The sequence below is a fragment of the Micropterus salmoides genome, unplaced genomic scaffold (genome assembly GCF_014851395.1).
Source record: "Micropterus salmoides isolate LMB-PRFRI ecotype aquatic unplaced genomic scaffold, ASM1485139v1 Ms_hic_scaffold_11, whole genome shotgun sequence".
Lineage (NCBI taxonomy): Eukaryota > Metazoa > Chordata > Actinopteri > Centrarchiformes > Centrarchidae > Micropterus > Micropterus salmoides.
Genome location: NW_024040152.1, coordinates 35,985,784 through 36,007,414, shown reverse-complemented (window position 1 = coordinate 36,007,414; position 21,631 = coordinate 35,985,784). Strand labels below are relative to the sequence as shown.

Here is a 21,631-nt window from a genome sequence, read left to right as displayed (position 1 = left end):
CCCGTGATAACGAGATAATTATCTCATGATCTCGAGATAACGAACCGTAGCTGAATACAGGTGCGTTTCTTTACGATAATTTTCGTGATGATTTGCTGAGTCAGTATTTAGCTTAGCTGGTAGAACGCAGGACTTGCATCCCAAGGGTTGCAGGTTCGACCTCGTTCTTTGCCAAGTTTTTTAATTCTTCTTTTTGTGTGTTTTTTAATCATTCTGTTCAACAAAGTTATTGTGAAGAGAATCAGGGGAATCCAATCACACATTTCCTGACGGCTATTTCAAAGGTTCTGAAAGAGCCTTTAAACGGATTCCCCTGAAGGAGAAGTGGATGAATTTCCTCTGCCTGGGAATGATGGGAAATGAAAAGTCCATAGGTTAATGAATGTGGACCAATCACCAGGATGCACGCACTCCAGCACGTGATTAATTGTGAGCATGAGAATCAGTCATCTTCATAACAACTTTGTTGAAGAGGAATTTGACAAAGATTTTTTTTTAATTGGTTTTCCATGAGGATCAAACTCACAATCTTAAGACTACGACTAAGGTACCTTTGTAATGTGACATGAAAACCAACTTGAAATTCCCATTAAGAAACGTTCTGTGTTAACTACGGTTTAGTTTTCTCGGGATCACGAGAAAATGGAGTAAAATAAAGATATGGATCCATGGCCGCTTAGGGCTTCCGTAGTTTTTATTCCTATTACATCATAGTGAACAGTTTCATCTCCAGTGATTAAAAAAAACTTAGCTCGATATCTAAGATTTAGTTGGATCATTTTGAAGAGGCAGATTTGTGGTGACCTTCTTTGACTGACAGAACCACTTTTGCACATGTGCAGAACGGATCTTGCTGGCGGTAACGGACTCTCACCCAACGGGGGACGTCTGTTGAACAGTCTGTGGTCAGAAGCTAAGGAGCGATCAGAAACTCATTCTTACACTGAAGCAGTTTGGGCTTCAATGTCTTGCCCATGGACGTGCAGGCGGGGGGAACCGGGGGATCGAACCACCGACCTTCTGATGACTGGACGACCGTTCTACCCGCTGGACCGCAGCTCCCCAAGTTACAATGTTTACCAGGTCACTATGGTAACGATTCCAGCCGGCGGTGAACTTCCTGCTTTTTATATTTGACAGGAACCGTCAGACGAAACAAAAGCTTCTAGAAAATAAAACAACAGTTATTTGATCTATAGATTTATTCTGTCATGTGATCATTCATCAGCTCTTCAACACTAAATAAAAGATCATTCATGTATTTAAAGGAGAAAACTGATCCGTGTTTCTTCCCGAAAGAACATTTCGTTTAAAAAAAATGAACAACAGTTAAACAGAAGTCACAAAAAGATCCAGAATTATCTTTTAATTAATTTATTTACAGGAACCAGCCCCGACAGCCACTTCCTGTTCCCTGAACGGCGCCTGGATGCGTCTTTGTTGACGGGAAGAACTCTTCAGTGAGACACAGCTAACATCTGGATCCTCAGCATTTTCACTCCATAAAGTCCCATGATGCCGCTGGTTTTAACCTGCACCTCCTCAGCCGTCTCCCTCGTCCTCCTCCTGGGATCCGATGGTCTGCAGACGCGGCGCCGCCTCCTGCTGGACGTGCTGGATGGACACCATGCCGGTCAGGAGGGCGTAGCTCAGCATGGCGCCCAGAGCCACCAGAGCAGACAGCAGCTGCTTCCTGCGCTTGTTGGGGACGTGGTCGAAGTCTCCGCCTTCGGGCTGGGAGGACGTCTTCTGACTGGAGCTCTCTGAAAAACACGGAGGACGTGGACACGGTTGGACAAGTGTTAACTAGGGGGTCCCTATTCTTCACAGAGGAATAACTTGATGCATCGATCCGCAAGTGGAATAAGGTCAGAATCTGGGAGGACTTCATCATCTGTGAGCAAATATCTAAAGTTAACTGATGCTCTAAAGAACGCGTCACAGCAGTTGTGTCTCACTGAACTTAAAAGGAAGTTTTTCCTTGTCTGTCTTCTAGTGCTGCTCTTGGTGGGAACTGTTGGGCTTCTGTAAATAACGGTCTAGACCTGCTCTTTATGAAAAGCGCTGAGATAACTGTTGTTGTGATTTGGCGCTATATAAATAAAATTTAGAACAGGGAAATAACCCGAGCCACGTGTTAGCCTCTTATTAACGACGCTAATCAGAACCCGCTGTGAGCTGCGGCTGAAAGCTTTCGGTCAGATTGATCCTAACGTAGCGTGAAGTTTAAAGGACACCTATTATGCTTCTCCACATTTTGACTTATGATGTGTTGTTACGATGTCAGATGTTCACGTTAAACACGGCCAAAGCTTCAAATAAAGAGGCTGGTTCACGTGAGTTCAAATTTTTCCACGTCACCGGCGGCTTCGGAGCGTTGTTTGGAGAGGACCAGGCGAGCGGTGTCATGACAATCCGCTGGCCGGCGGAGAGCTGCTAAAGAACGGGGACGTGTTCGGGGAGCAGCGCTGCAGCTTTCAGACAGATAAACACCCGCAGTCGGTCGGATTCTGCTCTGACAGCTACACCGTTTACTCACAGGAGGAGCTCAGAGTTAACTGCTTTTATTAAATCAGCTTTTTACTTTAGTTTTTGGGATTTCAACGTTGATTTATCTTCTATGGAGCTTCTCAGCAGCTTCTGTGCACGTCTGGTTCCACTGTTGTTGTTAGCGTCGTTAGCTCTGTCGGACTACGACTTCATATTTACATAAAAAACGGATAAAACTGGACATTAGTTGGAGAAAAGCGAGGAGGTTGAACTACCTGGTGAGTCAGAAAACATGTGTCTGTAACTTTATTCCAGCTGTCGTTGGTCTTTACTGTGAACAGGTTAGCATAGCATAGCCCTGATCGAACCAAACTCCATTCAGAAAACAAACATTTTAGAAGCTGCTGTCCTGGTGACAGACCTGACAAAGCATCAATTCATATGTTTAACAAATCTGCATCATGTTGTTGTTATTTACTGGCAACTCCTTCGTGTTGCTGTGCATTACGACCACCGCTCCACTAGATGGCGATGCTGCAAAAGAACTACGGTCCCAGGATTGCGGGGGGCCTGAAACCGCAGCCTCAGGTCCTGCAGCTACATAATATTGGCTCGGAGCTCCCAGTCTGGGTGGAGTCAGCTACGACCACCGGGCTAACTGAGCTAATTAGATACCAGCAGCTAGCAGCACGTTCTGTTCTTCAGCAACCTCCGTAAATCCCAGAGAGCTGAGGCGGAGCAGCCGGGGAACTTTAATGTAACAGCACGGTACCAACGATGTCTCTGAAAAGAAATCATCTAATATCGTAATATCGCCGAGCCCAAATCTTCACACACTGTCCTGATTAACGTGCGTTCAGCTGCAGAGGTTTGTGTGATGTCTGAGGACACAAGGAACACGAACCCTGGGATCTCGGTGGATCACAGCAACCTGCTGCCCCTGGTCTGGGTTTGTGGGCTCACCTCTGCCGTCTCTGGGGAAGTAGAGCAGCAGGACGTTGGTGCAGAAGCTGCTCAGGTTGTCGAGGGACTTCAGGTGCTGCTGCAGTTTCCCGTTGGGCAGTTTGGACTTCAGGATGGGCGCCAAGTGACCGAACACGTAGGCGTCCAGAGACGAAGGCCTGAAGAGGCAGACACACAGACGATCAACCAACAAGAACCCTGACTGTTTGGAGAAGCTCCACACATTTGACGGAGGGTCTGGATCTACTTACGAGTCCCCCGAAGAAGAACTTGTGTGAGCCGAGGCGCTGGGACAGCAGGTTCATACACTCTGCGGCATCACGGAACAACTGAAACACAGAGAGCAGGGCTGCAAATCTGAAGCTCGCCACAGACCAGGACCCAGAATCAGTGCCTGGAGCCCAGCAGCTCCCAGAAACCAGTTCATCTGGGCCTCTAAAGAGCGAAGTCGACCCAGACGGTTCAGCAGTTAAACTTAATAACATAAATCACACAAAACAAAGTCCAGGTTGAGAAATAAAGTTAGAGTTTAGATTATTTTGTTAAATTAGTGTTAATCTGGTGGGAACCGAGATTATTCACAGAAAACTTGAGAGGTTTTATCCTCTGGAGAGAACGCTCGGGGTCCAGGCCTTAGCGGCCCCTCCTGGATTCATCCCGGTCCAGGATCGAGTCGGGCTTTTGGGCCAGTGATGGAGGACGGGCCACAAATCTATTTCCGTTTAATTTATTGTGTGACTTTAATACAACAAATAAACTTTGCATCAACTTCATTTTCACAGAACGTATCAAAACAAAATGTGCAGGTTCACTGCTGATGGTCGCCGCCGGTTGTCATGGTAATGCAACACGTTTTCCAGCCTGCAGCGTTTGGAGACACAGCAGGCAGAAATAACGACGGGCAGACGAGCCACGAGGGGCTCACGCCACAGCCTCCGGTGCGAGCCCTGCTGCTGGTTTCGGAAAGACCTCGTCGGGGACTAAAGGTCGGTCCGCTGGAGGATTTATCGGAAAAGGAAAGGTCAGAGGTCACCACAAAGATCCATCGTCAGGGAGCCACAGAAACCTCGTCTCATGAACGATGGTTTGATGATTCTAACGGAGTCTCTGAAACAAAGTCAGCACTGACGGAAACATTTCAGAAAACACATGCAGTCGAGCTTCTGACACGCTGACAGGAACAAACTGCTCTTTCACGACGTTCCCCTGAACGCTGCCCGACCTCTGACCTCTTTCCAAAGTGGATGGATCGTTTCACAGCAGCAGTTTTCCAACAGAGAGGAAAGTTTTCCCTTCTTCCAGCCTGAACACATGGAAACTATTTATCTGTACAAACTGGAAACATGTTCTGACGCAGAAAGTTAAACCTCAGACGGAGACGAGCTCCTCAGACCGGGTGGTTTCAGGTCTGAACGACAGCTGTGGTCTCACACTGCAGGTTCGTGTTGCATCATAACGTCCTCACCTCCTTCTCCAGCTCCTCTCCGGCCTCCAGGCTCTCGTTTCCTCGCTGCAGTCGCAGTTTCTCCAGCTGCCTGCTTTGCATTCGCCCGGGCAGGAAGAAGTTCAGAGGGAAGGGCATGTGCTCCGCGTACCAGCGGCGCGTCACGTCCACGTAGTTCTTCGGCTCGATCCAGAGCGAGTAGATCTACGACAGACACAAACCTGTACTCTGTTCCCGTTTGAGCATTTAACATGTTGCTGAAGAGGAAAGAGTCTCGCGTTTCTCACCAGAGCAGGTTTGAGCTTCTCCTCCATCAGAGAGATGAAGGCCAGGCTGTCGGCGCCCTCCTTCGCCGACAGATCGTAGTCAGCGTTGTATTTCTGAAACACACAGATCAGATCATCTGCTGAGGGAGAAAACAGCTGCTGCAGCGTCCTTCACTGACGCAGATGAATGTCTGCATGCACGCACACGATGTATCATCAGCTTTAGATGCATCGCCCTGCAGACGTGCATGGGTCCAATTACGGGGGTCTGACCCCCCTAGTTAAGGCTAGGACCCCCTAGTTAAGGCTAGGACCCCTTAGTTAAGGCTAGGACCCCTTAGTTAAGGCTAGGACCCCCTAGTTAAGGCTAGGACCCCTTAGTTAAGGCTAGGACCCCTTAGTTAAGGCTAGGACCCCTTAGTTAAGGCTAGGACCCCCTAGTTAAGGCTAGGACCCCTTAGTTAAGGCTAGGACCCCCTAGTTAAGGCTAGGACCCCCCTAGTTAAGGCTAGGACCCCTTAGTTAAGGCTAGGACCCCCCTAGTTAAAGCTAGGACCCCCCAAGTTAAGGCTAGGACCCCCCTAGTTAAGGCTAGGACCCCTTAGTTAAGGCTAGGACCCCCCTAGTTAAGGCTAGGACCCCCCAAGTTAAGGCTAGGACCCCCCTAGTTAAGGCTAGGACCCCCCTAGTTAAGGCTAGGACCCCTTAGTTAAGGCTAGGACCCCCTTAGTTAAGGCTAGGACCCCTTAGTTAAGGCTAGGACCCCCCTAGTTAAAGCTAGGACCCCCCAAGTTAAGGCTAGGACCCCCCTAGTTAAAGCTAGGACCCCCCAAGTTAAGGCTAGGACCCCCCTAGTTAAGGCTAGGACCCCCCAAAAGAGGCGAAACCAACAGTTCAGGGGGGTCTTTCTCACCTGTATTTGTAAATACTACAATATACTTCCTGTACTCTCTTATATATGTCAGATTTCAGACACCCCTAAAACGGACCGTACCATTTCCTAACCTTGATGCATCACACGCTAATGGAGACGCAGCAGGTGAATGTCAGCAGTTAGCTACCCAGCTGCTGTAATTCACTTATCTTTCCCATCTTCAGAGATTCATAATGAGCTTTTCTTTTACTTAAAATGAGCCGTCTGATGTGAGCTGAGACTCCTCCAGACCCTGTCATCTCATATTTGATGTAACTGGCAGCTAACACTGGTGTTTGTACATCAACATAGAGTTTATTATTGCATTTGAAGTCTTTTGTGAGTCCTTTCACACTAAACATGGCCTTTGTTTTAAAACTCTGGAATTGTGACTGCTGCTTTACTGGACGCAGATTAGAAAGGAGATTTTTGCTGATAAAGAGCAAGTTGAAAGTTTAAGCTGGATGAGAATGATAAAAACGAGGAATTAGAGATGATAACGTGTCTTTAGTTCTGTAGCAGCACTGTGGGTCTGACCTGCTGGCTTGACCTCTGACTACAGAAGCTGTCGTGCGGTACAGGACACCCGTGAACTGGTGGAGTGAATCTGATTTATTTATTTACAGACTGCAGACATTAGTTAAATAAGTGAGGATATTGGAAGCTTTGTAATTGTAGCTGACTGCAGCCCTGTGCTGGGTTTCCTTCTGGACCTGGATAAAAGGCTGACCCCCCCGGCTGTCACTGTATCATCCTCCTGCTCTTGTCTCCCGTGTGCGTAGCGAGTGAGTGGGCGAGCGAATGAAAGAGATGTGAAGAAAGTTATGTGTTATATGTGAGCGTTAATAAAGTCTGCCGTTTCACCAGCTGCTGGAAAAGGCGGTTGGCGCTCGCCAACATCTCCCTGACACCCCCTGTACAGCACGCTTTTTGGCTGCTAAGTTAATATTAGCTAAATTAGTAACGAAGCAGAGTTAATTACTTGTGCGTCATTACTGCCGAGCTGCTGTACAGCTGTGTCCTGTACGTTACATCTTGATGGTTAAATCATTTTCTGAGGAGTCTGAAAGCTGGCAGTTAAATAAAGGACGGTGACCAGCAGGCGCTGAGCCTGGTGAAGTAAATTAGGGTTGTAAACTCGTCTTTTAAGGGAGACGTTTCTTTTGGATTTTAATGTGCAAATTAAACTCTTATCCAGAAATCACATAGAAAAAAAAAAAAAGATGCATCAATAATCATTTCATAAACCCAACTGTGAGATTCCCACCCCTACTATGCATGTATTTTAGTACCTATGTATCGTGATATTTTGCTCCGTTTGGCAGCCCTCTATTAATAAATCTGACCTCGACTGTCTGATTTTATCCTCACATATACAGAACAAGTAGTTTTTGATGTCTGTAGTTAGAGAAAAGGTTGGTCACTGTGTTTTACTGCAGATGAATTCACCATTATGTATTTATAAAGTAAGAAAGAGTTCACAGCAGACACCAACAAGCCGCTGTTGCTGCAGGTAAAATCATTATTTTGTGATCACGACATCGTCAGACAAAATCGGCATGAATACAGTTTGATGAGCCGTGAGATCGACTGGACGGACATCTAAAGTTCGAAGCAACAGAAGGATCCGAGTCGGCATCTAAACGAGCTTCTGTAGAACGTTAAATAACTCTGCTAATGAGAAGCTGCGCAGAGTGAAACCATAGAGCCGGAGCTCAGCAGGATGCTGGACTGCAGGAATATTCAAAAACATTCAAAGAGGTCCGGAACATCACGACGACTAACTTGGGTTATTATTCAGCACCGTGACGTACAGCTGACTGTCAAATCTAATATTTCTACAATATTTAGTTTTCACAACAAACTGGAGGGATAATAAATCCTAATTAAAGCTGCAAGCAGCGATGAGCCGGTCCGAACGCCTCCCGCTCGTCGTCACACAGTGAACAGTAGGTGGCGTTATCGCTGTAATAGAAGCGTGGCATGTAGATGTCTACAGGGCAGGATTATATATATAATATTTCCCGTTACACGCCTTGATGTTTGTGTAAATACAGAGTGAGAATGGGAGAACAGCACAGAGCTCGTTGTTACTGTGATTATAGAGGATACTTTAACACAGCCCTAATATTACAACAAGTGGATTTTTTACAACTCTCTGCTCACCTCATTAGTCTTGTGTAATGTGAAATGAAAAACTACATCATTTTATTGATTGCACATCATCAGCCCAGTGCCGCTGCGCTTTATTCTGGATTTATTGTTCCTAAATAAAAAGGTTTGTCACAGCTAAATCAGATGATTGAGAGTCATTCTGTTCTTCATTATTGCTAAAGTAGCTGCCTTCACATCCAGAGGACTGTTTATTCATTGCAGACAATCAGGATGTAGCTGTTCACAAACACTGTACAGTACGTAGCCTAAAGAACAATCCCTGTCTTATAGCAGACTCAAGCTCAAGTCACAAGCTTGACAACCTTCTATCTTTTAGTTCTTAAGGCTTTTTTGAGACAGTTTTGAGCCAAACTGGATCATCCGGCTGGGAGGAGCAACACAACCAACTGACGATGATGAGACGATCGGAACACTTGCGATCGGTCTGACAGTTTCCTGAGACGCTAAACCAGGACAGAAAATGCTAGAAAAGCTGCGCGGGTTAAAACAGAAACGCTCTGTCACGAGTTAGTAATTCTCAATAATACATCGGGGGTTAGTCCGGGTTTGGATCTGGACCGCAGTCTGCCAATTAGTGACCTCTGCAGTACATGTTTACTGCTGTTGTGATAAAAGCGTAATGTTTGTCCTGAAGGTGGCGCTAGAGGAAAGGTCACGGGGTTCATCCTCTGTGGAGCAGGAACACAGACAGAAGACTTGAGGAACATCTGATCTGTTCTTTAGGTTTTCACTGGAGAAAAGTGGAAATAAGGAACTAAGTGAAAGCGAGTTTGAGAATAACAAGAATCTAAGCAGAAGCGACTGGTTTAAGAAGAAGAACCTGAAAGCAGCAGCAGCAGAAGAAGAAGAAGAAGAAGTGTGTGGCTGCAGTGAGTAAATGTTGACTCTGCAGCTCTGAGCTTCTTCAGCAGCTCTCCTGTGGTTGTGGTCTGTAACTAACCTACCGCAGCGCGGAGGCACCGAGCATGCTGGGTAATGTCTTCCAGCTGCCTGTCGGCTGCAGAGCGCAGGCGGAGGGGCAGCGTTCGGCTCAGAGACGGAGGGGAAAGGAAAACTCCAGCCAGAGGTCACAGAGACTCAGTCGGGAGGAGGAAGGTCTGAGAGAGTCCTGCAGTGACATCATCATCATCATCATCATCATCATCCGGCCCGTAAACCACCAGCAGCAGACGGAGCTGCGGTCCGGCTGCAGGGGGGAATCAAACCTGTGTGTCGACTGTTCTTTAATCATTCTGTTTCAGAACCCAAACAGGGAAGAGAAAAGCTCAGTGACCCGGGTTAATACGTGTTCTGACATCACGATTCCCTTGTTGCAGAGGCTGTAATGCACTGATCCATCTCGCCGCAGCCTGGAGAAAAAACCCTTTAGAGCGGTGGTTCTTAACCTGGGGGCCGGGACCCCCCTGGGGCCGCGAGGATGCTGCTATAGTCAGTAACAGAAAAAACAACTTCAAAATAATGTTTTTCACTGTTTAATCCAGCAGGTGGCGCCGATGCCAACCGCTAAAAGAAGAATCAGACAGAATCAGCTGTCCTGTCAGTCTAATCAAACATCTGTAATCTTTGGTTTACCGCTAATTAATAACTCTGAGTCTTTTGTTGCTAAAAACATCTGCCAAACGCAGAGCGCTGCTCTGAGTGTGTGACGTGTTCAAACGCCCTCAGAAAGGGGAGACGCCGCTGGTCCAGGAGCTTCGTCTTAATGATGGTCGGTTTAAGTCTTATTTTAGGATGAGTCAGGGACACTTTGTCACCGGACAATTTGTGAAATATTTTCAACTTCAAAAAGGGGTCAGACTGCCAGAAAGGTTAAGAACCCTGCTTTAGAGACGAATGTCAGTTTTTGAGCTTTCGGAGCATCGATGGTAATTAAGAGCAAATAATTGAAGCTTCGCAGAACCTCTTGTGCGTTTATCCTTCCTCTGCTGTTCTGCCAAAGTCCTTCTGGACAAGTCCCGCCACTCGGCCGCCATCTTGGCAACGCCTCCGGGCAGCTATTTCAGACTAACACCACCAGGCTCCTGTCTGAATGAAGGGGCAGAGCGCCAGAGCTGCACTTTCTCTGGTCACCGGGACACAAAAACTACATGAACAGATATAAAATCGCTGAAACATTTTGACAACTTTGCACAGTTGACTGTTAAAAGCAGACGATGGCTTTCTAGCGGGAGGGGCGGGATAAGCGCCATCTTTACAGGCTGTCCGCCATAGAGTTGTAGTGAGGATGTGCTTGAGTGGCGCCTCCTCTAAAATGTCTCTGGTTCTGTTTATATCCATCAGATACGCAGCTCAAACTCAGACTCTGCCTCCAAAACTATATTTTCTTGAATTTACCGGGTGGCTATGATGGTGATGATGATGATGATGGTGATGATGATGATGATGATATTCACCGCAGCAGATCTGAGAGGCGACTTGAGGATCATCACAAATACGTTTGTGAAATTCTGCCTACTGTGGGGACGGACGCAGCTTCTGCACACGATACGACACCCAGGTGGTCTGAAAAGCAGTTCGGATAAAAGACTGAGAAAACAGCTCTTTTGTTTTCAAGTGTTTGTGTCAGCTGGTTCTGGTTCTGAAGAGGACCGCCCCCCCTCCCAGCAGCTCCCGTCCTGCTGAGGTTAAAGAGGATTATCGCCTCTGCAGGAATGTGTCTCGGCTGCAGCTTCCTGTTGTTAAAGGAGTTTTTCCAGTCGGCTGCAGAGCTGCGAGCCTCAGACTCTGGACCCGCTCTGAACCAGGAACCTGAACGATACCTCGTGTTCTGGAATAAACTGCATGTTCTAAAACTGAACACTCAGCCTGCGTCTGATTGGCCAGCCTCCAAAATAAAACCTTGAATTTATTTATTTTCCTGTTTTTAATCATCTTTAATCGTTTAATCTAATGGAATTATAATACACTGATCAGCCCTGATGCATGCTGGGAAGGTTACCTGTTTTCTGAGGTGGATGATGATGTCAGAGGGCCTGGACAGAGTCTCTTTCTGATTGGTCCTCAGAGCAGGAAGTGACCCTTTGAAAGCAGAAAAAACAACATGAACATCATCAGCGGATGATTGTTTCCTCTTCTTCACGTGTTTCTGAGCGTGAACGCGTCTCACCGCTGGGACTCCTCCAGGGGTTGGAGATCTTCCGCACTTTGAGAGGAGCTCCTGCAAACTGAGCGTAGGCCTGCAGACACAAAGCAGCAGATCAACGCCACAGCAGAGCGGCGAGGAGAAACATGATGATAAAAATCCATCTCAGTGAAGCATCAGAACGTCTGACTCTGTCTCTTCTACAGGACTCAGTGCTAACAATTCAATCTAAACAATAATAACAATAATAACAATTGACCCCGATACGTCCTGAACAACATTTTTCAGTGTAAAAGCCTCCTTGTCAGTCCTGTTGTCCAGCAGTTAACTGCGGGAGAAACCTCTGGCTGAATGTTTTTATTTTTGCCGTTTTAAGTCCAAAAATCCGCCTATTCGACTCTCGTCAGGCGCCATCTTGATTGTTGCGCTTCCTGCTCTCGTCTTTTCTGCAGAGGAAACGTGCCGCTTTGGAACACACGGTCTTATTCGCCATTTTGTGGCCGACCCGTTGGAGACGCATCAACCCGCAGGTACCAAATGGAAGGGGATGCTCTGTTCTCACGCTACAGGCCTGTAAAGCGTCGGTGTGCTTCTGCTGACGGGAATGTTGATGGATATTCACTGTTTTTATCAATATTTCAATGTTTTGTTATTTGGAACTTGGTTTTATGGACAGAAAAAGAGTTTCAAAGATAACTCCCAATAAAAGTCAACATTTAAACAGTAAACATGGACATTCGCCTGGTTTAATAACTTTAAAAACTTCTCTGACTGACAGGACCGTCAGCCTGTTTTCAAACTTGAGAAAATGGCGGCCGAGGAAGCTGCTGTGGTCATAAAAGTAAAAGTATGTTGAAAAAGTCAACTGAATTGAGCAAACAAGCCAGCTAAAAAAAGGGATCTCTACATTTACATTTACGAAACATCTCTAGAAGGTAAAAAAGTCTTGCTGAAACTTCATCAACTTCAACGTCATATTTTTTGTTTTGCACTCAATACAAGAAAAGCTGTCAAGATTGTTTAAAAAACATCCGACAGACCCGAAGATTAGTAGACCGACACAAACTATAGAACTGCAAGTACACTCTCCAGGTTTAGAGTCTGCGGGGGTTCAGACTGGAGACGGACCGAGAGGCCTCGACAGTGTGGTGCTGATGGGAAACCTCGTCCCACAATGCAATGCACAAAGAAAAAACAGGTGGAAACTCTGTGTTACAGTAAGACTTTCTTCCTCTTAGTGAAGTTTAACATTTTGCATCATCTGGAGTTTGTTAAAAATAAAAAGTGCACATGAAGCCCTGTCTGAAAGGAGGCCGGTCTGCAGTGTTGGACATGACTCAGTTCTTCTGGAAATAAAAAATAAAAGCTTCATTCAAATTTTACAACCAGAAAAACTGAGGAAGAATTTCCTCATAAATCTGCAGCCGTGAAGTCAGAGTTTGTTCCACCAAGAGAAACAGGCGGCACACGGCCGACTGGCTGCGGGTAGTGCTCACAATGTGGGGCTGAAACAACGGCATGAAACAACACAGGCTGAATAACGGGCTGAAACAACGGGCTGAAACAACACAGGCTGAAACAACACAGGCTGAATAACGGGCTGAAACAGTGGAAACAACAGGCTGAATAACGGGCTGAAACAACACAGGCTGAAACAACACAGGCTGAATAACGAGCTGAAACAACAAGCTGAAACAACACAGGCTGAATAACGAGCTGAAACAACAAGCTGAAACAACAAGCTGAAACAACACAGGCTGAAACAACAAGCTGAAACAACACAGGCTGAAACAACAAGCTGAAACAACACAGGCTGAATAACGGGCTGAAACAACACAGGCTGAAACAACAAGCTGAAACAACACAGGCTGAAACAACAAGCTGAAACAACACAGGCTGAAACAACAAGCTGAAACAACACAGGCTGAAACAACAAGCTGAAACAACACAGGCTGAAACAACAAGCTGAAACAACACAGGCTGAAACAGTGGAAACAACAGGCTGAATAACGGGCTGAAACAACGGGCTGAAACAGTGGAAACAACACAGGCTGAATAACGGGCTGAAACAACAGGCTGAAACAGTGGAAACAACAGGCTGAATAACGGGCTGAAACAACACAGGCTGAATAATGGGCTGAAACAACAAGCTGAAACAACACAGGCTGAAACAACAAGCTGAAACAACAAGCTGAAACAACAAGCTGAAACAACACGCTGAAACAACACAGGCTGAATAACGGGCTGAAACAACACAGGCTGAAACAACAAGCTGAAACAACACAGGCTGAATAACGGGCTGAAACAACAAGCTGAAACGACACAGGCTGAAACGACACAGGCTGAAACGACACAGGCTGAAACGACACAGGCTGAAACGACACAGGCTGAAACGACACAGGCTGAATAACGGGCTGAAACAGTGGAAACAACAGGCTGAATAACGGGCTGAAACAACACAGGCTGAATAATGGGCTGAAACAACAAGCTGAAACAACACAGGCTGAATAACGGGCTGAAACAACAAGCTGAAACAACACAGGCTGAAACAACAAGCTGAAACAACACAGGCTGAATAACGGGCTGAAACAAAACAGGCTGAAACAACAAGCTGAAACAACACAGGCTGAAACAACAAGCTGAAACAACACGCTGAAACGACACGGGCTGAAACGACACAGGCTGAAACAACACAGGCTGAAACAACACAGGCTGAAACAGTGGAAACAACAGGCTGAATAACGGGCTGAAACAACAGGCTGAAACAGTGGAAACAACAGGCTGAATAACGGGCTGAAACAACACAGGCTGAATAATGGGCTGAAACAACACAGGCTGAATAACGGGCTGAAACAACACAGGCTGAATAATGGGCTGAAACAACACAGGCTGAATAACGGGCTGAAACAACAAGCTGAAACAACAAGCTGAAACAACAAGCTGAAACAACACAGGCTGAATAACGGGCTGAAACAACAAGCTGAAACAACACAGGCTGAAACAACAAGCTGAAACAACACAGGCTGAATAACGGGCTGAAACAACAAGCTGAAACAACACAGGCTGAAACAACAAGCTGAAACAACACAGGCTGAAACGACACAGGCTGAAACGACACAGGCTGAAACAGTGGAAACAACAGGCTGAATAATGGGCTGAAACAACGGGCTGAAACAGTGGAAACAATACAGGCTGAATAACGGGCTGAAACAACAGGCTGAAACAGTGGAAACAACAGGCTGAATAACGGGCTGAAACAACACAGGCTGAATAACGGGCTGAAACAACAAGCTGAAACAACACAGGCTGAATAACGGGCTGAAACAACAAGCTGAAACAACACAGGCTGAATAACGGGCTGAAACAACAAGCTGAAACAACACAGGCTGAATAACGGGCTGAAACAACAAGCTGAAACAACACAGGCTGAAACAACAAGCTGAAACGACACAGGCTGAAACGACACAGGCTGAAACGACACAGGCTGAAACGACACAGGCTGAAACGACACAGGCTGAATAACGGGCTGAAACAACACAGGCTGAAACAACACAGGCTGAATAACGGGCTGAAACAGTGGAAACAACAGGCTGAATAACGGGCTGAAACAACACAGGCTGAATAACGGGCTGAAACAACAAGCTGAAACAACAAGCTGAAACAACAAGCTGAAACAACACAGGCTGAAACAACAAGCTGAAACAACACAGGCTGAATAACGGGCTGAAACAAAACAGGCTGAAACAACAAGCTGAAACAACACAGGCTGAAACAACAAGCTGAAACAACACGCTGAAACGACACGGGCTGAAACGACACAGGCTGAAACAACACAGGCTGAAACAACACAGGCTGAAACAGTGGAAACAACAGGCTGAATAACGGGCTGAAACAACGGGCTGAAACAGTGGAAACAACACAGGCTGAATAACGGGCTGAAACAGTGGAAACAACACAGGCTGAATAACGGGCTGAAACAACAGGCTGAAACAGTGGAAACAACAGGCTGAATAACGGGCTGAAACAACACAGGCTGAATAATGGGCTGAAACAACACAGGCTGAATAACGGGCTGAAACAACAAGCTGAAACAACAAGCTGAAACAACAAGCTGAAACAACACAGGCTGAATAACGGGCTGAAACAACAAGCTGAAACAACACAGGCTGAAACAACAAGCTGAAACAACACAGGCTGAATAACGGGCTGAAACAACAAGCTGAAACAACACAGGCTGAAACAACAAGCTGAAACAACACGCTGAAACAACACAGGCTGAAACGACACAGGCTGAAACGACACAGGCTGAAACGACACAGGCTGAAACGACACAGGCTGAAACAGTGGAAACAACAGGCTGAATAATGGGCTGAAACAACGGGCTGAAACAGTGGAAACAATACAGGCTGAATAACGGGCTGAAACAACAGGCTGAAACAGTGGAAACAACAGGCTGAATAACAGGCTGAAACAACGGGCTGAAACAACGGGCTGAAACAACGGGCTGAAACAGTGGAAACAACAGGCTGAATAACGGGCTGAAACAACGGACTGAAACAACACAGGCTGAAACAGTGGAAACAACAGGCTGAATAACAGGCTGAAACAACGGGCTGAAACAACGGGCTGAAACAACGGGCTGAAACAGTGGAAACAACAGGCTGAATAACGGGCTGAAACAACGGACTGAAACAACACAGGCTGAATAACGGGCTGAAACAACAAGCTGAAACAACACAGGCTGAATAATGGGCTGAAACAACAAGCTGAAACAACACAGGCTGAAACAACAAGCCGAAACAACAAAGGCTGAAACAACAAGCCGAAACAACACAGGCTGAATAACGGGCTGAAACAACAAGCTGAAACAACACAGGCTGAATAATGGGCTGAAACAACAAGCTGAAACAACACAGGCTGAAACAACAAGCCGAAACAACAAAGGCTGAATAACTGGCTGAAACAACACAGGCTGAATTACGGGCTGAAACAACAAGCCGAAACAACACAGGCTGAATAACGGGCTGAAACAACGGGCCCAAACAGCAGAGCTGCAGACGACCTCATGCTCCTCCACCTCTCCGTCTGTCCAACAGTTAACAGCTAATTCACCATCAGGAGGTGTTGGCGGTCACTTTGTGAAGCCCCGCCTCCTCTCCAACCCACCGCTATCCTGTAGCAACATGTTCATGATCGCCTGATTGAAACAAATATTGATATCTGGGTGTTTAAAAATCTCCCATATAACATAAACACGTCGTAAACAACAATCTTTTTATAAAGAATTGTGACCAAGATACATTTCACAGTGTGAAAATCACCGTGTCTCTTTCTGATGATCATGAAGTGTAAATCAGTCATTCAGGGAAAGTACATAATGTACACAGAGTACTGCATGTTCGTGTACTAACAGAAGTATCTGAATTGAGACACAGTTAAGGTTTGTGTTTTGCTAGCTGGCCATATCGCTGCGTTTTGTTGATACATGTTCAAAGTCATGTCGATGAGCTCATCAGTATCACTTTTCATGAACTGACCAATCACAGACTGGAGGGGGCGGGACATTAAGACAGACAGGACGGCCACCAGGTAGAGCATTTTTCTGCACAAGAATTTAATGAATAAAAACACAAAATGAAACTGCTGTTACTGGAATTAATATTTTACTAGAGGTAAGTTATCTGAAATATAATAATATGTGAAAGTATATGAACAACATTAATATATTATATATATATAAAGAAATAAAGAAATAAATAATAAATAAACAGTACACATTTTATTTAATGTTATAATATTATACTAATACATTACATTTCTACTTGTTCAGGTTGTGGATCGAGTCTCTGCAGAGGACAGATTTAGCCGCCTCCTCCTGTTTAACTGAAGTTATTATAAATTAATTATTATAAATCTTGTTCAGCGTGCTGTGGGCTGTGTTGGTGCTGCTGGTGGACCGTGGATCTGTTCCTGATTAAAAACTACAAGTCCCACACGCCACAAGCCGCGAAGCACCAACCAGAGCTTTCTGATCCTGAGTCCAGATACACACTCGCAGTATTAAATACTATGTGCTCGTTAGCGTGGAGCCCTGCAGCGGTTTGGAAAAACTGGCGGTGATTCCCAGCCGCCACAGATTAGTGTTTTCCAACCGCTCCATCGTTACCCAGACTGCACTGCTGCCCTGCGCTCAGATCTCAGTCCAACACAAACATGTTTCAGGTTTAAGGGTTCAGAGGAGCAGGGTGGCCCTCAGCGCGGTCTGCAGGCGGGATCACTGCTTCCAGCCTGTCACCAGACTCCCAGGAACACATCAGTCATGGAAACCGTCTGCAGCACCGGTGCATCCTGGGTAACCACGAGTCCAGTCTTTAACTAAAGCGTGACTCGTCTGTCTTTCAGCATTTAGAACACGTTTGAAAACACTTTGACTTTGATTCTTGCTAATCAATACTAAGGCTGATCCATACAGACGCCGCCTCACCTGCTCTGACATCACAAGACATTATGAGACTAGCGATTATTCCCATTAACCTGCGGACTAATTCCTCAACCAATCAATGAACTGATGTCCTCGCATTTAACGGCCTGGTTCGTTTATGTAAACAACACAGCAGAGGTCGATCGATCGCGGATCAGCGTGATCCCGTGGGAACAGGACTAACGGCAGCCGGAGCACCGATCGATCGGCGCTGCCTCCCGTCACACTGTGACCAAACCGATTCTGGATCAACGCTAATGAAGCAGCCTGCTGTCGGGAGGAAGTGCTGAAGTACAGAAGAGACAGCAGCTTCACACAGCAAAGGCACCCTGTTACTGATTACTTATCGACGGAATGATTCGCTGGGGACCCCCCTGGAAACCCCTCAAGGACCCCCTTTGAGAACCACTGTGAGGCCTAACAGGGTCCGGTGGGTCTGGGTGTGAGGAGTGGAGCGGATCTGGACCTTTTGTTGATCCGGCTCCGGCTCTTTATGCAGAGCAGGAGTACAAGTACTGTGGTATTTACTCAGAGCGAGTCCGTCCCGGCGGTTAAAGCTACTTAGCTGCCATCTGGTGGTCGTGTGAGGAGCTGCACATGTGATTTCAGATATCAGACCAGCTTTGTTACCCAGCAGGTTTACAACACAAGGAATTAGCTTTAAGTCGCTTTGGATAAAAGCGTCAGCTGAATGAATAAAAGTAATAAACATCTATAAAATTGAAAAATAAAGAATAATTAAGAATATGGCAGTCTGAGCTGCACTTCTTAGATTTCATTTGGATTTTCACTGATGATAAATAGGGATGGGGATCGATACCCGGTTCTAAAAGGACCCGGTTCCAAAATGCAATGAGGTCTGAGCTTCTCGCTACGTTATTGAGACTAGTCCTGTAATGAGCGTCAAATCTGGTTTAATTTGACACGTGATGGATAAGAAAGTAGGGCTGAACGATTAATCCTTTTCAAATCCAAATTGCGATTTGAAAGAACGCGATTAGCTAATCGTGAAGACGGCGATTAAATTGTAGGTTAATTTTACATCTGACCCGTTTTAAACAGTCGTGCAGTTACAGATTCATGCCGTTATCATCCTTGTGTGAGAGACCTGCTAACCAATGAGGACTAGTCTCAACCTTCCTCAGAATGTAAAGACAGATAAGCGGTATGAAAACCTTCCAGCTGTGTTTTCCTCTGCCGTTGTTGCTGCAGCGGTCTGTGTGACGGCGGGAGCAGAGGGCTCTGTGAGCGGGCGGCTGGCTGGCCGGCCTCACACGCTCCTCCCGCGGGTCACAGCAGGCTTCAACCTGCCGCCTCAACTCCAAAAATATTCAGGCACATTTTTGTTCCATCACTTCTTGTAAAACTGTCAATATTGTAAATCTGCACAGCTGATTTCACCTCAAAACTTCTCAGAAGTGGATTTAGTGATGAAAACTGCCGTCTGTCTGCTGCAGCAATGATGATGCAGTGAACAGTGAATATTCTCTCTGACCAATCAGCAGTCTGTCCTGTTTTCACCTTACATTTTAGTTTCCCTCAGCTCGACAGAGGTGAGATGAAAAAAAGTACCTGGAAGCAGGAACAGGTGCAACATTTCTACAATGGAAAACCAAACAAAGGCGAGTGGAGCCAAAGGGCCTCCGCTCAGACTAGCTTGGTTTGAGGGCGTGTCTGACCCCGCCAGCCGCTCGGCGAGCTTTATGACGTGTTTTCATTGTGACGTCACAAGTAAAGGAAGTGAAGGGCTGGACTACAAACCAGCTGTTTTCAGTTCAGAGCAGAGTTTTCTGTGGAGATGGGAACTCCCTTTGGGCTTTTTCACTTTGCAAACCTGTTACAGCACAAAAAAGGTTTATAAAGGTTTATAAAAGTTTATAAAGGTTTATAAAAGTTTATAAAGGTTTATAAAGTTTATAAAGGTTTATAAAAGTTTATAAAGGTTTATAAAAGTTTATAAAGTTTATAAAAGTTTATAAAAGTTTATAAAAGTTTATAAAAGTTTATAAAGGTTTATAGGGGAAAAGGCCAAAAAGCAGAATATGAACTCTTTAAATCACGGCTGCCAGTTTCATCACAGAGCTGCTAAAATGTGCCGAAGCCGTTTCACAGAGTTTTGTACCGAAAACCACAAATGAACTTTAGCAGAACCTGATATTTTATTTTCTCCAGTATTCACATATTATCTAAATGAATCTTTTGGTCGATAAATACACTTTCCTAAAGATGATGTCATCACGAGTCTTATTCTGTCTGAACAGCCCAAATATATTCGGTTACCACGGCGACTCCTGTCAACGATCCCTTTATTACAACGTGATAAGAGAATGAAACGATGACATCATTACATAATGAATAAGTTTAGATTCATTCATTTCGTTGTTTTTGAACCTTTCATGAAGAGTTTCTGTCTGTGTGGAAGGAAGCTGATAAAACTGATGAGCAGTTCAATTTATACACGACCCTCTGATCGATTAATCAGGAAGCTCGTGTTGTCCACGCCGCCTGTGACGTCATCCAATGACGACACGAGGTTGACGTTTGAAACTGGAAACGTTTGGAAAAGTGACGCAACTCTCAGATTAATCAACACAGAAACCCACCGATTAACACGCACGCGCAAACACACACGCACGCACGCGCGCACCCAGAGTTCCCTGTGGGTCTCTTCACTGCGCTGTTAGCATGCTAACGTTAGCAGCGGTTACCGTGAGATTTAACGCGCGTTTCTGCGCGTGAACGAGACCACCGGACCGCCGGTGAGCCGGTCCGGTCCGGTGCGAACGGGGACTCACCAGAACCACCAGAGAGTCCGTGTCGACGGACGGTAAACCCCAGTCTCCTTCCCAGCAAAACAACTCGTCGGGCGCCGCCATCTTCAGCCGGGACGATGACCTTTCACACCGGAAGAGGAGCTTCACCAGTTGACTGCCAAAATAAAATAGAAATCTAATCAAAATGGAATCGATTTTAGATTTTTATTCTAAAACATACAGGTGTGATTCACACCGGGGACGCTGGGGACACGTGCCCGCCACTTTTTGAAAGCATTTGCTAAAAGCTTTCGGAAAAAACAACAAAAAATGTTAAATAGCAAATAAAAGTTCTATGAGAAATACTTTAATGTAAATACAGAAGAAAAAAACAAGCTGCTGATTATATTCAATAATATTTTTATATAATGAATTGTCACCGGCCACCTGAATTTTGTGTTTCCCTTCATATAAATTTCCACCACAGGAAATCCACCATCTCTAGAATGCAGGAAATCAAGAGTTTAACGCTCAAAACCTTGTGGAGGAACCCCAGACCCCCCAAATCAATTAGCCTGTTTCATCAAAGAATATTTCTTCTAAACAGCATTGGAGTATCTTCTTGTCTCGTTCTCGAGACTCCAGTTTTGTGCTTTCTCACGTGTTTCGTCACATCCCTCATATGAGCCTTTAAATGTCCCCAACATAAAGTGACGCCCTTGAAAACACACACATATATACATATAGGTAACATGGGGTCAGACCGGGTCAGACCGGGTCAGACCGGGTCAGACGGTAATTCTACCAAAAAACATAAAATGTCACATTTTTTTTCTCAACATTTCTTCTTAATAACTAAATAATTCCTCTGTTTCATCCCAATTTTTTATTATTTGATCAAAGCCATTCTGACCTAATTTGATCTATATTTTTTTGTCAGTTAAAATAAGCTGTCCATTTTATTTATTGTGTTTATTTATATGTATGTATATTTACATTAAGGGGAGCGTTAAGATAAGTTTGTTTAGAGAGAAAGATTTTTATAGTTTTTGGTTAAAGTAGTA

General features: G+C 45.5%; 1 protein-coding gene across 1 annotated transcript; it reads right to left on the bottom strand.

Annotated features, from left to right (window-relative positions):
* Positions 1–1,187: 1,187 nt before the first annotated feature.
* LOC119898228 (metaxin-1-like) lies at positions 1,188–20,752 on the bottom strand. The gene is given in 9 exon segments (XM_038712411.1): positions 1,188–1,763; positions 3,454–3,611; positions 3,705–3,712; positions 3,714–3,782; positions 4,919–5,101; positions 5,185–5,277; positions 11,190–11,269; positions 11,358–11,427; positions 20,610–20,752. Coding segments are annotated over 9 exon segments (963 nt in total). The 5' UTR covers positions 20,691–20,752; the 3' UTR covers positions 1,188–1,542.
* Positions 20,753–21,631: the final 879 nt, after the last annotated feature.